The following is a 14,921-nucleotide window of genomic DNA, read 5'->3' as shown; positions in this document are numbered from 1 at the left end:
CACATTCATAAGGTCAGAAGAGGGAACTTACTTAGGTGAAAATGCTCTATGAGTGGGTTTGATTGATATTCACTAGATAGCATAGAGTTTCAATCCCGAACTACTGTACTAGAGCAACTCCATAACAGGTCAAGAGAGTMTCTAAGGGTCCATAAGTGGTACATGAGTAACCATAAGCAACCATGAGCAACCCATGAGTAATTCCAGGAAGATCCAGAGTGCTCTGCATGAGGTCATGTTCCAGCCAATCTGGCGGCACCAACCTATTACAACTGCATACCCAAAGAGCCTCTTGCTATACCTACTGCACTTGGTCTCCTCAACAGATGGGCAAAATAAATTACAACAGAAAATGACGCTAGCTGCCGGTGATAAGTCGTCTCATTCTTATTGTGTTTTCATTAACTAGCTCAGGCATATTCACTGCTTTCTCAGCAGCAGTAAACGCGGAAAGTGGCCTTTCAGCAGCTTTCCTCCGCCTAACTCATGCACTCTTTGTGGACACACCCCATCCAACGCAATAACCTTAGCGCCGCACTGGCTGGTCTCTGGCCAGACATGGTCACCACACGACAATAAAGATCAGCCATCTCTGCCTTTCATCTACCCATCTTTGCCACCCTTTGTTTATATGCACGTCTCCAAAGCGCTCGATTATTTCATTATCGATTGACGGCGCGGTGCTTCAGCAGGATTATGGGATGGAGGACTTGTCTGTGCGATCTGTACGATCTGTACGATCTGTGTCGCAGTATGATCCGGTGGTCTTGCGTTGTGCATTGACAGCCTTGACGAGCTTGCCCAGAATGGCATACTCCAGCTTCAGTTTGACGCTATAAACCAGCGCCTTTAGAGTGACTTGGATCGCGTAATAACCTGAGTACTGGACCGCAACGAATGAAGCATCCATCAGGATGATAAGGATGTTGATAACCAGCAGCTGATGCAGTATACCCCAATAACGATTCCTGACATGAGTCTTGAGGAACTCAACTGTTTTGCAGATGTACAAGACTGATAGTAGAGTCTCCTGAGTGAAGAATCCAATCAGTTGTATCCGTTCCATAATTTCATATCCATTCACGAACGTCTGGGGATGGGTCGGCGCATTGGCGCCAAAGGCAAGAACTGTGGTAGGGACATGCAGTACAAAAGCGTCTACGACGATCATGTACAGAACACCACGCAGCAGCTTTCGACTCTGAATCAGGAGGTGGAGTCGTGACCATAGCACCATAGACTGGCCGGTCACCATGCAATACCATCCAATGCTCGTTAACGTCAAGGAGATGTTATTGTTGTGCACAACGCTAGAAAGTTTGAGTATGAAACCGAGATTATAGGGAATGATTCCAAGGGTTGCAACGAGCAACGTCCAAAAGTAAATATCCTTCCGTTTGAATCTGGTAAAGCAGAGAATCAGGAGCTCGATGACGTTGTAGGACGCAATAGTGGTGAAAACGGAGACAAGGGTCAAGTCAAGACATGCGTTGCTCGTGTAGATACCCCCCGTGAGACCATTGTCACTACCCGACGCGGTGGAATTCGACATTGATATCCACACGCTAACGAGCTGGTTACCGAGTGATGCATCTATGTAAGAGAGTTGGAGCGTAGTGGTAGTGATCGAAATTCGCCAAAGCACGTTCAGAGCCGTATGGCTGGGTTTTGTTAAACCCTCGATGGACGTAGGGAGATTGTGTGGCGAAAACCATCTTTAGTTTAAGCCTTTGGCCTTACATCCTTATGTTGGAAGATGAGCTAGACCATTCCCCTTTGGGATCCTCCAGAGTTCGGATATGGTGGTCCAGCCTGCGGTAGTCTCCCGCTGTGCAACTGAGGTGGCGGATATGCAGCGGATATTAAGAACCTGATTGGTGATGATACGCTCACGACATTGGTCCCAAAGTTTGACAGTCCGATCGATTCCTCTCTTCGTGGCGCCGAACCCATGGAGTTTTGCGCAGAGCCAGTCTATATCTGAGGAGGCATTGAATGCAATCCTGGGGAACAGTCCTTCCCTGCCGGTTTAGGGTCAATTTTGAGCGATTTGGAAGATCACAGTCCACACTGGTTGAGTGATTTTGCTCGTGCTAAGCACTTGCTCTAAGTCATCGGAACTGAAGTCGAAGTCGCCGTTTCGTAAGCCTTCGACTATATCTCAATCATGCCAGCTATATGTACATAGGTATGACCTGCACTGTCTCTGTTGGTGGACTATATTACCACAAAAAAGAAAACTCATCCTACAGCGCAGCCAAGAGCCGGGCATTTTCGGTTATCCCAGTGGAAAGCTTTCCCTCGGAGATCTTGGTTTCAGACCCCCATCCTACCACGTTTCTCCGGAACTTAATCCGCCGCCAAGCATCGCCAACTAAGGAAGACCATGACGATTACATTCAGTGGCGCATGTTAGTGTGCAAGACTTATCACCAGCCGGTCCTCCTAACTGCGAGCTCTAGACCATGCCCGATACTACTTTGATGGTGATCAGTCCTACATAAAAGACAACATACGTACGTGGTCACCTACCATGGCGGGTAGCAACAACGGTCTCACCGGAGGTGTCTTTACTAGCCGGCGGTGTCTAGATGAAGTCCTCTTTGCTACCTTCATCGGATTGGCTTGGTACAACGCCATAGAGCTCGTGGTGATCTGTTTCACGATGTTCAAACGGTGGCGGGGCGCTTACTTCTGGAGCCTTCTTGTCGCATCAACGGGTATTATCCCATACGGCCTCGGTTTATTCCTGAAGTTCTTCAACATTGTTCGTCATAATTATCTTGGAACACACACCCTGGTGACCATCGGTTGGTGTTGCATGGTGACAGGCCAGTCGATGGTCCTGTGGTCGCGACTCCATCTGATTCTGTTGAACCAACGACTCCTACGCGGTATCCTTTACTTGATCATCTTTGATGCAATAATATTCCATATACCGACTGCGGTGGCTGCTTTCGGCACTAATGCACCAAGCCATCCGATCGCTTTCGTCAAGGCATACAACGTTCTCGAAAGAGTACAACTCGTCGGATTTTGCGTCCAAGAGACATTCCTATCCGGCTTATATATCTGGGGTACATTGAAGTTCTTAAGGCATGCAGATGTAAACCGTTATCGGTACATATTGCATGAACTCCTTATCATAAATGTGATTATTATTATTCTGGACGGCTCCGTGGTTGGCACGCAGTATGCCGGCCTCTATTCCGTGCAAACCACCTTCAAGGCATTGGTGTACAGCGTCAAGCTCAAGCTCGAATACGCTATCCTTCGGAAGTTAATCAAAGCTGTTAATGTGCCTCGTGCACCAGAGCGACGCTCACCGGAGCATCCCAAACCAACGAGCGGTACGTCAGAGCATTCCGAAACAGAACAACGCGCTGCAAGCCCCTACGAATGCACAGGGACTCGCATAAGTACGCAGGAGGTCTCTCCAGGGCCCTCAAGGGTCCTCGCGACAACCACCCTAGTCTTCGCTCAGAACCTGCAGACGATTGGACAAGGCTCCCACCGCGAAAAGTACGGCGACATTTCACCGCTGATCAGGCCCAGAGGGAATGACTGAGACAAGGAAATTGCAACACTGCTCACTAGAGGACCATTTGGGAATCAGAACCAATGCACACGAGCCAATGCGTTGAAGACGTGATAAGCTTGGTGGTGTTCCATGTAGTAGAATCTCGTTAAGGGCTTGTCTTCTGTAGGCCGCTGGTTCGCGCACATTCTGAGATAAACAAAAGCATCTAGAACCTCGGTCCTGAAGATAAGGCAGTTTCGGATCAGACAGGAGAGTGTTGAGTCTCTCCGGGATAGATCTAAGGCAATTTTCGGGATGGAAGAAGCGAACAAAGATTAGGGCCGGGTTGAAATGCGGCGGGAATCTCTGTGTCTGGGCAAGAGTCCTATGTGCGCCATTCTGCGGCTATAATGCTGGCTCACAGCATGGATTACTCAGTGGCAGCACAGATATGAGGCCACGTCAGGTTTCTTCGAGCATTTTCCAATATGAGGAAAAGCTGTGGCTACAACATGTGATCTGATCGACCATTTATCAGAGTTGCTTGAATACCCACTTCATACCATCCGCTGATAGTCAATGAGCGCGATACTGGCATATAGGGACATCACATAACCCTTAATGGGACTTCCATCGGTCAAGAGATGAAAGCTTGTTAGCCAACATTGTCTGTACAAAGCCAGGGCCGGGGAGTAAGATAACCCACGAGAACTATTCCGTGCAGGTCCCACCAGGTCAAGCAAGCAAACCTAAAGTCTGAAAACATGAGTAAATAGGATTTATCTTCTTTAGCCTATTTTTTGCAGTGTTCTTCGACATGCCCGCAAGCTTTATGTGTGCCTGACTTCGTCAACATATACGCTCCCCCGGCCCATTTTGGACTAGTGAGGTATATTGAAGTGGGTATAAGAAGGGCGTACGATCAAGCCTCCTTGTGTTTGAATGATTTTGCTTGCTGCATCATCCTGCCATAGGCCAGAGTACCTTCAAGGTAATGTCAGTCACCGCCAGTATAAAGCAGAGCCTTGCCAGCACCCTACAGAATCTCCCATTCTATTCAATACCACTGTATCTTGCTCCCTTGTGATCCGCTCATGATCAATTTCGTGAGGATTCTTTCTATCGGCAACTTGCACCTTACACAGGAAACAATTATAAATAGTCATAACTATCCGGCTCAGATTATAATTGATACCTTGATTGTAACGTACGGCAATTCGAAAGAGTACTTCAGAGGTCGACAGTAGAGCAGCTACTGGCTAGTCAACTCGTAGGGTTTACTGCCTGACCAGTCTTTTGATTGGAATCTAAAATTAGATATCCCTGGGAAAATAATGCTTTTGGACCTTCCAAATGAAACGCTCCTGCACATGGCCGAGTGCTTCAGCCGTGCCTGCGACATCTTGCCCTTTTACTCTGGTCACTAAGAGGACATATGGCCTGCTGCTATCGACTCTTTACAGATTCAATATCCAGCAGCAAGACCCCTTGGCGCTGTACTGGGCCGCACAACACAGAAAGCTGCTCTTAGCAGAGGTAATACTCTACCATTACTTGTGTGTTGTGAATACCATCTATCGCTCCAACACAGTAATACCTAGATGGCCCCTGCCCAATGGCCCAGGGGCGCAGTCTAGGGCAGATGCCGTGGTCGGAATGGGGGGTGGCAGCACGCGGAGTCCGATCCCCAATAAGGACCGCGCGAGCCGTCGAATAAAGACGTGAAAAAGCTCTCTTCATATTTGTTTGGTCCAGATTGTATATAATAACATTTATCCTTACATACCAGTTGAATATTTCATTACAATGCATGACCGTGGATGTATCCTAATTCCTGCCGTAGACATCTTATTCCCTTGTCTATATAAATGTATTAAGACATATTATCGAGTGTTACGGCCTACAAGTAGGTCCACAGATACTCCCCGAGGGCCATGATAGCCATAGCCTGACCGTACGGCATGGACGTGAGAGGGATATCCTTGTAGAATTGGAGACAGTCACCCATGGCGGTGCCGAAACTGGTGTTCTGGAGCTCGCCCTTGTCATCAATGTTCATGAGCACGGAGGTAATTGCTTTCTCGGCAACACATCGGTACTGCGCGCCAATATAGCGCTTGCGAACCGCCTTTAAGATACCATAAGCAAAGCCAGCAGTTGCTGAGGCCTCGAGGTAAGAGTCCGGGTGGTCCAGCAGAGTGTGCCACCCACCCGAGGCAGACTGCAATCGCTGGAGAGCCTCGCACTGGGCCTCCAGGGTCTCAATTAAGTGCAGTCGAATAGGATCCATTGGCCCCAAGTCCAGCAGCTCAATAATCTCCGGAACCACAATAGTGATCCAGCTGTTTCCACGTGCCCACCGCGCGTCCGCAAAGTTATGGCCGCCATCTTCAAAAGTCCAGCCGTGGAAGAACAATCCGGTCTTGGTGTCGAACAGATACTTGATGTGAGTTAGGAATTGCTTCTTGGCCTCGGCAATGTAGTGGGGCCTGTTCAGAAGCTTGCCGATCTTGGCCAACGGCATCACAGTCATCATCAGGGTATCATCCCAGAGCTGCTGGTAGTTTTCGTTGTCGTAAGTGATGTGCTGCATACCGCCGTACCGGGTGCGTGGTAAGTCGTACATTGCCCACTCAGCCCATGCCTCTAACCAGGGCAGATAGGAGATATTGCCGGTTTTCTCGTAGACATAGGCCAGCGTCAAGAAGGGGGCCATAGTGTTGATATTCTTGGTGGTGCCTTCGACGAATCGCGCTGCGAACCAGTCCTCGATAATCTTCAGCAGTTTTGTGTCGCCAGTCATCTCGTAACACTTCCACACGCCATACAGGCCAATGCCATGCGTCCACTCCCAGCCATGCCAAGACTTGGTATCAATGATGCGACCGTCTGGTAGGGGCATCAAGAACTTGCCCGTCTCATCTTTGATGTTAACAAGGTTGTCAATCAGCAGGTTAACTACCTGGTGAATTTCGGGCGCGGTAGGTCGGGTCGAAGCCATGATGAATTTCGAATCGTTGGGGACGAGGGTGCTTCGCGACAAATGCTTGTCTGGCACGGCGCAAGGTAGCACTTAATGAGCACAATCAACGGTTAACTGCTCAGAGACGAAACCTTGAGAATGGGCGAAGAGTTACTTCGATTAATGAAGCACGCTTTCGCACTATTTAACGATAATGCTTCAGGATTCAATACTTCCGATATTTAACTCTGTTTCTCTTTTCTCTCCATTCCAGCCTTCCGAATAAATACCCGCCCCCGGAGGTCCCTAACGGGGGGAAATTAGGGAAGAAACTCCAGCTGCCCCTCGTCATCCACGTTTCTCCGCATGGACTAAGGTTGGACCTGGGGAGCACTGGTCGAATGTCGGCGAATCATCGCCGCCCGCATCTAGCGCTAATAAGCGAAAGCCACTGAGGTCCAGTGTGGCCTGGAGCGGTACAGGGGCGGTACCGTGTGGATCCTTCGAAGCGTTGAGGGCGAGAAGTCTCGAGAAGTCCATAACTGGGGTGATTGCTGCCCCGGACTGCAAAGAGAATATGAGCATTAATTGTACGAAGGACACATCGGGAATAAGATTATTGATTGATTGAATGGTGCGCAGTTTGGTCAATGGCTTATCAAAAATACATAAGGGATCAAAGTCTGTTGCGAGATAATATTCATGGACGAGTGTGTCGGCTGGTTTGGGACCTAAATTCCATGCTTTTCAAACTGATATCCTGTAACCTAAGTAAACCATCCTTAAGATATCCAGATAGGAATTAGCCTTAAAGCCTTATTTTGGTAAAAAGTTGTCTTTTTCTCTAATAATTGATTTCAAACGCCCGCTGAGCTAAATAGCCCCCTAAACTATCTGTAGATATCTTTTCTAACATTAATATATTTACGAGGTCCTTTTTGTCGTGTTCGTTTTTATTCGTTTTTAGAAGGAAAACATGTATTGGTGGATTAACTTGATTTTTGTTTGACGGAATACTCTTCGGAGAATACCTATTGGCTCCAGCGTTAAATTTCTGAGACGAAAGACCTTAGATTAAGACAAGGGGAAGGGGGGGGGCTGAAATTTGAAGTAGTATCTGTTACGAGCCAACACGACAGTTCGAAAACTACCTGCGCATTCAACGAAAGTATGAAGACTGGGAAGGGAAGAAGAAGGAGGCCAGCAGGGAAGAGAGACCCTAAATACATGGGCAAAGGAGCAAACCTCTCCAATCAAGCAGACAGTCACCTGAGGCTATCGCCAGTCCTGAAATGGCACATTCGTCACAATCTCCAGGTTCGTCACATTGAGGTTGTTTAGTAAACATAGCGAAAGTTCGGATTTTCCTAGAATTGTCAGATCAGTATTGCAATTAATTCAACATTCAAAGCGCCTGGTAAGGCAAGTAGAGAAAAAAAAGAAGGCTCCTTACGCGATCTGTGATGTCCTCAAAAGAATGGGTAAATCCTGTGTCTGCGGCCACCTCCCCATGTTCGACCTTCAGGTCGCGCCTCTTATTCTGGCTAATATACCATGTGCGTAAAGCAAAAAGAACGACTTCTAATAGCACGAAGCACGCTAGAACTGTCGCTAGGGCAGGGAAATACCGTGGTGCATCTTTCGAGCGGAAGGTCTGCGGACCAATTGAGTTACCCACCGCCCAAAAAATGAAGTTGCACGCAATCACAACGCTCTTCTTTGTTTGACCAGCAACATTGCGGGTCACGATAGAAAGAGCAAGGCCAGCGCAGCCCCAGTACGCTATCATGATGTAGTAAGCGAATAGGAGACCGACACGCTTGTTGTGCGAAAAGGGAACAGTAAGAAGGACGACGACTCCGGCGATTGTAGGAACTACCGAGGCCATCATAGTGAGGATGGTTTGCTTAGAACGCCTATCGATCCAGACAGCGCCCAGCATAGCGGTTAGCTGAACAGCACCTGAAACCATCTGGAGAAGCTGCGTTTGCCAAGTAGTGAAGCCGAATGACTTAACAATAATATTATTGAAAGCACCCAGGCCACCGGAGGGAATGGTAAGGAGAAGTTGGATTAGGGCAATAGCATAGACTGCAGCAGTTAGCATGTCTCGTGGGGCGACTCGGAATTTACTGAATTGCTTACCCTGAGGGTCTCTGAAAACCTCCAATAGTTGGTCCTTACGAAACTTTCGATTCTGCAGACCGGTTCTGTTGCGACGCACCCGCTCCACCATGAGCTTTTTGTCATTCTCAGTAAAGCAGTGCGCCCTCATCGGAGAGTCGGGCATCCACCATCCAACGAATGCGCCCCATAACACAGTAAAAATACCGTATGCCATGAACAAGGCTTGCCAGGAGCTGATCGGAGAGGTTGAAGGGACGAATGAAAAGCAAAACCCTAACAGACCCCCTAATATCTGGTTCAACCCGTTCATCATGAACCTAAATAAGTTCATATCAGCGAACATGTATCCTTATTTAAGAGCGTTCTCGAAGCGAAACGCACCAAAAGGTAACGGCAGCACCCTGCTCTTCTCGAGTATACCACATAGAAGATAAGAGGGTAAATGTCGGCTGGCTAGCGGCTTCAAACAGACCCAGAAAGGCGCGCAAGGCAATAAGGCCTTTAAAATTTTTCATGGCCGCCTGGAGTGAGAGGGCTACACCCCATAGAATGATATTCCCTGAGAGCCACTTGGCAATGGGGACCCTCTGAATGATATAGTTTTCCTGTTGATAGGTAAGATGAGCAAGAACCTGATAAATGCGAGGCATGAGCGGATTATTACCGGCAATTCCACCACTAGTATGACCATGTACAATATTGTGGTTAACCAGGAGTACTGTAGAAAGCCGACAGTTAGAAATTTGGTCGTGTGAAGTAAGAGCATCATCCGTCTCAAACGTTTGGCTAGGGGTGGGGAAAGGACTTTAGGGGGTTGACATCTGAGAACGAGGAGTAATTCGAAAGATAAAAACTGACTTGCTGGCCCACCAAGTGGGTGTCATCCTGTATTCCCATGATCGATGCATACGACATGGTACCCTTGTCCAGAGTTTGAACGAGGTACGTGACAACCATCACCAACATCACTCGCTTATCAACAAGTCTTTTGAGTCGACGGCTGGTCGCCTCGTCAACCTCCACGATCGTTGCGTTTGCGTACTCGGCGACCTCCCGATCAACCAAGTCGTAGTTCATGTGGTCCTTGACGACGTCCATCTCCAAGACCTCCGGGGCCTCGTCTATTTCGGGGTTTTTAGACATGATGGTGCTTGACTCGATGTGTATTGTTGTTGAGAAATGGCAGGGATGAGCTTCATCAGCAGAATGTCGCGTTGCAGGAAGAGGCGGCCATTGAGCCCGCTTTATCTTAGCCACTGCCCAACCCCGAGCGGCATGGCTTTCCTCACCACCACAAGGTTGCCTTTGGTGTTTCTCCTAGCGTGACCCCCACCCTGTCCATATCTACATTTTGTGGGGAGCGGGGAAGTTGTGGGACTTTCTGGGGTTATCATGCGCGAAGCTTATAGTGCCAAGGCCGATCGATGCCAATATGAAATAAGACTAATTTATTACCAAAATATCGGCAGATACCATTAAGGACATTGATTCACATGCAATACCATAGCACACCCATAGTTAACAACTGCTTCGGACAATCCTTATTTGCACATCACATGGCCATCCATAGAGGTATGATAACATGGCTTACATGGCGGTCAGTATAACGATCAATGATTTTTATACCAAAATGAGGGAGATTTTCACACGTGGCGTCTTATCGGCCTCCGCACTTAAAGTTTCGTATCATGTTCCATGGTAACCGAAGTAACCGGACAAACTATAAATGTTCCTGGTTCATATGCCGTGGTGTCGCCGGAGAAGCTAAAATTTCCCCGGTGCTTTTGCCAGTCTCCTAGGCTGGATTTACCCAATTGGCTATTTCTCTTGGTCTGACTGGCCTCGTTTTGTTTGCCAACGGATATCAGAATCCGACGGATGGTGCTCCAGAGTAACTGAGTTCTTCGATGGTGGATCGTCCTGCAAGTAGGTAGTCGGGGATAATCAAACGAGATAAATCGACTGATTCTCGGCGCTTTCGAATGACAATTTGCTATACTCACTATCAAAAATATCACCTTGCTTACCTTGCCGTGGTTCTAAGTCGTGATCTTATTCTTTTGATCGATTTCACCATGTGTTCCGAGGAGAATCAGCAACCTCCGTCGTCGTACCCACTACGAACTGCGCAACCAGTGGGGAAACGGATCGCGCGCTTGGAAAGGATCGCCTTGGACAACTTTACTCGACGGGGCAATGGGAGAAAGTGAATCTTCTTGCGTGCGTAACCAAATCCCACAAGCACATGATTGTGCGATATTCATGGTCTGACTTAAGTAGTATGCTGAATGAGGCGGTGTTCTCGGGTGCGCCACATGTGAAGCTTTTTGTTTGGCATGCCCCAGGCAGAACGCGTCCAACATTCCAGGAAGCCATCCACCCCGCCAATGAATACGAAGAAACAGCGATTGGGCAAGAGTTTGGCCCATCCTGGTCTACCCATTGGTTTAAGGTGTATCTTCGACTACCTACGACAATCCGCAATACGGACCATGTCGAGCTACATTGGGACTGTAACAATGAAGCGACTGTCTGGACGCATGATGGACAGCCTCTCCAAGGCCTCACCGGCCGAGGGGAGCGAGTTGAGTGGATAATTCCCGATTCCTTTAAAGATGGACGCGAACATGTCATCTTTATTGAAATGGCATGTAACGGCATGTTTGGCAATGGCCCCGGAAGGCCAATATTCAAGAACCATCCTGGCGGCGATTCTATTCAACCTCCAGATCAGAACAAGCACTTTATCCTTTCAAAGGCGGAAATTGCCGTCGTTAACTGGGAAGCAAGAATGCTGTATATGGATATGATGGCTATTCATGATTCTGCCGTTGAATTTCCTGAGGACAGCTGGCAGCAACACAAAGCATTGACTGTGGGCACGCAAATCATGAACACGTTTCGCCTTGGTGACAACAGCTCTATTATCCGGTGTCGCAAGATTGCAGAGGATTTCCTTGGGCCCAATATCAATTCCACGAGTGTCTTCGCAGCCCAAAAAGAACAGGAAGTAGATGTTTTCGCGGTGGGCCATTGCCACATCGATACCTGCTGGTTATGGCCGTGGGCAGAGACCAAACGGAAGGTTGCTCGATCATGGCTGAACCAGTGTGACCTTATGGATCGTTATCCCGAACTCACCTTTGTGTGTTCACAGGCTCAGCAATTCCAATGGCTTAAAGAAGAATATCCCAATGCGTGGGATCGTGTCCTGGCAAAAGTTCGAAACGGACAGTTCCAACCTATCGGTGGCTGCTGGATTGAACATGACACGAACATTCCAGGCGGAGAGTCTCTAGTTCGGCAGTTTCTCTACGGCCAGCGATTCTTCGAAAGTAATTTCGGGTTCCGCAGCCGCGTTCTGTGGCTTCCAGATTCTTTCGGCTTTTGTTCCCAACTTCCGCAGCTGTCAAGGCAAGCTGAGATGCCCTATTTCCTAACACAAAAAATACGCTTCAACAACATAAATCAGTTCCCACACACGACATTCAACTGGGTCGCGCTTGACGGAAGCCAGGTACTCAGTCACATGCCGCCGACCCGGACTTACACGGCTGAAGGAAACGTTGCGGACGTTCAGCGCTGCATTACAAAGCATCTTTCTTTAGACCAAGACCATACGTCGCTTATGGCCTTCGGAAAAGGGGATGGTGGCGGCGGCCCAACCTGGCAGCATCTAGAACGCCTTCGACGGTGCCGCGGCATCTCAGACACAGTTGGACTGCTACCTAGAGTGCATGTCGGGAGTTCTGCGGATGCTTTCTTCGAAAGATTACAAAGAAAAGCTGGCTCTTTTCCCACATGGTCCGGCGATCTGTACTTCGAATTACACCGTGGAACCTATACCACCCAATCAAAGACCAAACACAACAATCGCAGAGCAGAGTTTTTACTACGAGACATCGAGCAATTGGCTACGATTGTGTCGGTAGCCGACAAATCATATAAATATCCAAAAGCAGAACTCGATACGATGTGGCAAGGTGTGCTCCTTTGTCAATTTCACGATTGCCTGCCAGGCACCGCAATTAAAATGTGCTATGATGACTCGGATCAAGTACGTGAAATCAGACAAATTAGACCAGCTATATCATGGAGGGTGAAGCTAACAATACATGCTCACAGGTCTACGCTAATATCTTTAAAGTTGGCCAAAAGCTACTTCAGACCCTTTATAAGACTTTGAACTTAGAGTTCTTCAGCGGTACCACTCCGGATATATTGAACATGGTTGCCCTCAATACTTCTGCCTGGCCGCGGAAGGAGATTCTTGAAATCAAAAGGGGAGCCTACGCTGTGGCCTCGGGTAATGGAAGTACCCTGGCTCTCACGAAACTTGAACCTTCTTCAATACAGGAGCCCGTTACTTTCCAGGAGGCGTCGCCGGGAATTTTCAAATTGCAGAATGGCCAACTTTCGATTACCGTTGAAAAGGGTTGCATCACTTCATTATATGATATCCGGGCGGATCGTGAAGTCATTCCGCTTGGAAGTCATGCAAATAAATTTGTCATTTTCGATGACAAGCCAATTTACTGGCAAGCATGGGATGTCGAAGTTTACCACCTAGATACACGGCAAGAACTTGTGGGTTCCTCGACATCGGTCACTGAAGAAACACACCACCGCGTGAGTGTAACAACGGAAATCAAGATCAGTCCTCGCAGTTCCATTCTGTCAACCATTTCTTTGTCCACTGCTCTTGACGGCACCGACAGCTTTGTGGAATGCACAGCAGAAATTGACTGGCATGAGACCATGAGGTTTCTCAAGGTCGAATTCCCGGTAGACATTCGAAATACAGAAGCTTCATATGAAACGCAGTATGGGGTAATCAAGCGACCGACCCATTACAACACTTCATGGGATATGGCCAAATTCGAGGTCTGTTGTCACAAATTTGCTGATCTTTCTGAACACAACTACGGCGTCTCAATCCTCAACGATAGTAAATATGGCTCTGCAACGGTTGGAAATGTGATGCGACTGTCTCTTCTCCGCTCTCCGAAAGCACCTGACGATACCGCTGACATGGGAAAACACCGAATCCGATGGGCCATTATGCCCCATCGAGGTGGGCTGGGGCACAAAACTGTCCGTGCAGCCTTCGATTTCAATAATCCCCTCAAAATTTTTGCAACGAAATCTCAGAAGCTGGTTGGGAAAGAATTCCCCATCACGATTGAAGGCGACGAAAGTCTGGTCCTGGATGCCATAAAGCGCGGTGAGGATGATGAAGATATCAGTACTGGAGGACTGCCGAGGCGAAAAGGGCGGAGTGTGATACTCCGGATCTACGACTCACTCGGCGGCCACTCCCGGGGCACAGTCAAGACCGTATGGAAGGTTTACAAGGTCTATAAAACGAATATCTTGGAGGACGATGAAGATGAGATTCCAGTCAAAGATGGAAGCTTCTCTGTCCATTTAGGGCCTTTCCAGGTCGGCACATATCGTCTCTGCTTGGCCGAGACAGACTTGTAATCTTCTGGTGTCCAATCTCTTCAAGTTCCATTTCAGAAAATCCCAGGTCTCATGGGCTAGGAGACCGTAGGCTTATTTATATTCGATAGAAGCAAGACACAATCAATCAACCAAAGCTCTATTAACCTAACGCAACCTAACGCAGCCTAACTGGTAGCGTAATGTGGGCAACGGGAAATAAGTCGCCTTTTCCGGCGACAGACATAGTCCTGTGTGTATAGCTGCATATATACCCCCGATAATGTCTGGCAGCAGATCTGGTCACCTTTCTGGCCACTGTACCTGATTCGAGGTTGAAATAATTCCTCGTCGTTGTGCCAGGGTGCCGCAGGGGAACTTAGGGCCCGCTTGGTTTTACCTGGTGATCAAAAAGTGGCGAGGGGTGGGCACTAAAAGGGAGCTCGACTGAATGAACAAGAGGCCAAATGCCAACAGACTATTCAGGTGCAGCACTGCCGCGTACTCAATTTCATGATGGTCGTTTTTGTCCAAATTCGCCATGTTCGCGGCAAAGATAGTATTCTCACACCCAGTGTTGAGTCAATTAAGGGGGCAAGAGAATGACGAGAAAAGAGGAGCGAGCAGGCTGACTGCAAGTGTTGTGTTATCGGGGAAGTGGGGAATAACCGGGAAGTCCGTGGTTTGGTGCAAATCGTGCCCCATTTGGGGTGGACGGAGTATGGATACTGTACGACGTACGGAGGATGGGGATATAGAATTCCCGCGTGATGCCCMCACGTCCCCAGAGAGGCGCCGAAGATCCGCCGCGAGCCTCTAGCATCGTGGGACTGGCTGAGATTGTGAATTCATGAAATGCAGGCAGGGCTC

At 48.4% G+C, this 14,921-nt stretch overlaps 5 protein-coding genes across 5 annotated transcripts; 2 read left to right on the top strand and 3 right to left on the bottom strand.

Annotated features, from left to right (window-relative positions):
• Positions 1-694: 694 nt before the first annotated feature.
• On the bottom strand, positions 695-1,552 carry Asppvi_005406 (uncharacterized protein; the record flags this gene model as incomplete). The annotated part of the gene is made up of 1 exon (XM_043301329.1): positions 695-1,552. The coding sequence occupies one exon, from the start codon at positions 1,550-1,552 to the stop codon at positions 695-697; it is 858 nt and encodes a 285-aa protein (XP_043157264.1).
• Positions 1,553-2,533: 981 nt separating this feature from the next.
• Asppvi_005405 (uncharacterized protein) lies at positions 2,534-3,568 on the top strand (the record flags this gene model as incomplete). The annotated part of the gene is made up of 1 exon (XM_043301328.1): positions 2,534-3,568. The coding sequence occupies one exon, from the start codon at positions 2,534-2,536 to the stop codon at positions 3,566-3,568; it is 1,035 nt and encodes a 344-aa protein (XP_043157263.1).
• Positions 3,569-5,420: 1,852 nt separating this feature from the next.
• Positions 5,421-6,521, bottom strand: Asppvi_005404 (glycoside hydrolase family 88/105 protein; the record flags this gene model as incomplete). The annotated part of the gene is made up of 1 exon (XM_043301327.1): positions 5,421-6,521. The coding sequence occupies one exon, from the start codon at positions 6,519-6,521 to the stop codon at positions 5,421-5,423; it is 1,101 nt and encodes a 366-aa protein (XP_043157262.1).
• A 309-nt stretch (positions 6,522-6,830) lies between these two features.
• Positions 6,831-9,752, bottom strand: Asppvi_005403 (uncharacterized protein; the record flags this gene model as incomplete). The annotated part of the gene is made up of 5 exons (XM_043301326.1): positions 6,831-7,046; positions 7,936-8,573; positions 8,628-8,926; positions 8,991-9,214; positions 9,468-9,752. 5 exons carry the CDS (start codon positions 9,750-9,752, stop codon positions 6,831-6,833), a joined length of 1,662 nt encoding a protein of 553 aa, XP_043157261.1.
• A 932-nt stretch (positions 9,753-10,684) lies between these two features.
• On the top strand, positions 10,685-14,093 carry Asppvi_005402 (alpha-mannosidase; the record flags this gene model as incomplete). The annotated part of the gene is made up of 3 exons (XM_043301325.1): positions 10,685-10,815; positions 10,890-12,666; positions 12,735-14,093. The coding sequence occupies 3 exons, from the start codon at positions 10,685-10,687 to the stop codon at positions 14,091-14,093; spliced, it is 3,267 nt and encodes a 1,088-aa protein (XP_043157260.1).
• Positions 14,094-14,921: the final 828 nt, after the last annotated feature.

This window comes from Aspergillus pseudoviridinutans (assembly GCF_018340605.1).
Source record: "Aspergillus pseudoviridinutans IFM 55266 DNA, scaffold_3, whole genome shotgun sequence".
NCBI lineage: Eukaryota > Fungi > Ascomycota > Eurotiomycetes > Eurotiales > Aspergillaceae > Aspergillus > Aspergillus pseudoviridinutans.
Note: the sequence above shows the minus strand (reverse complement) of the source record. Positions and strands in the feature narration are given on the sequence as shown.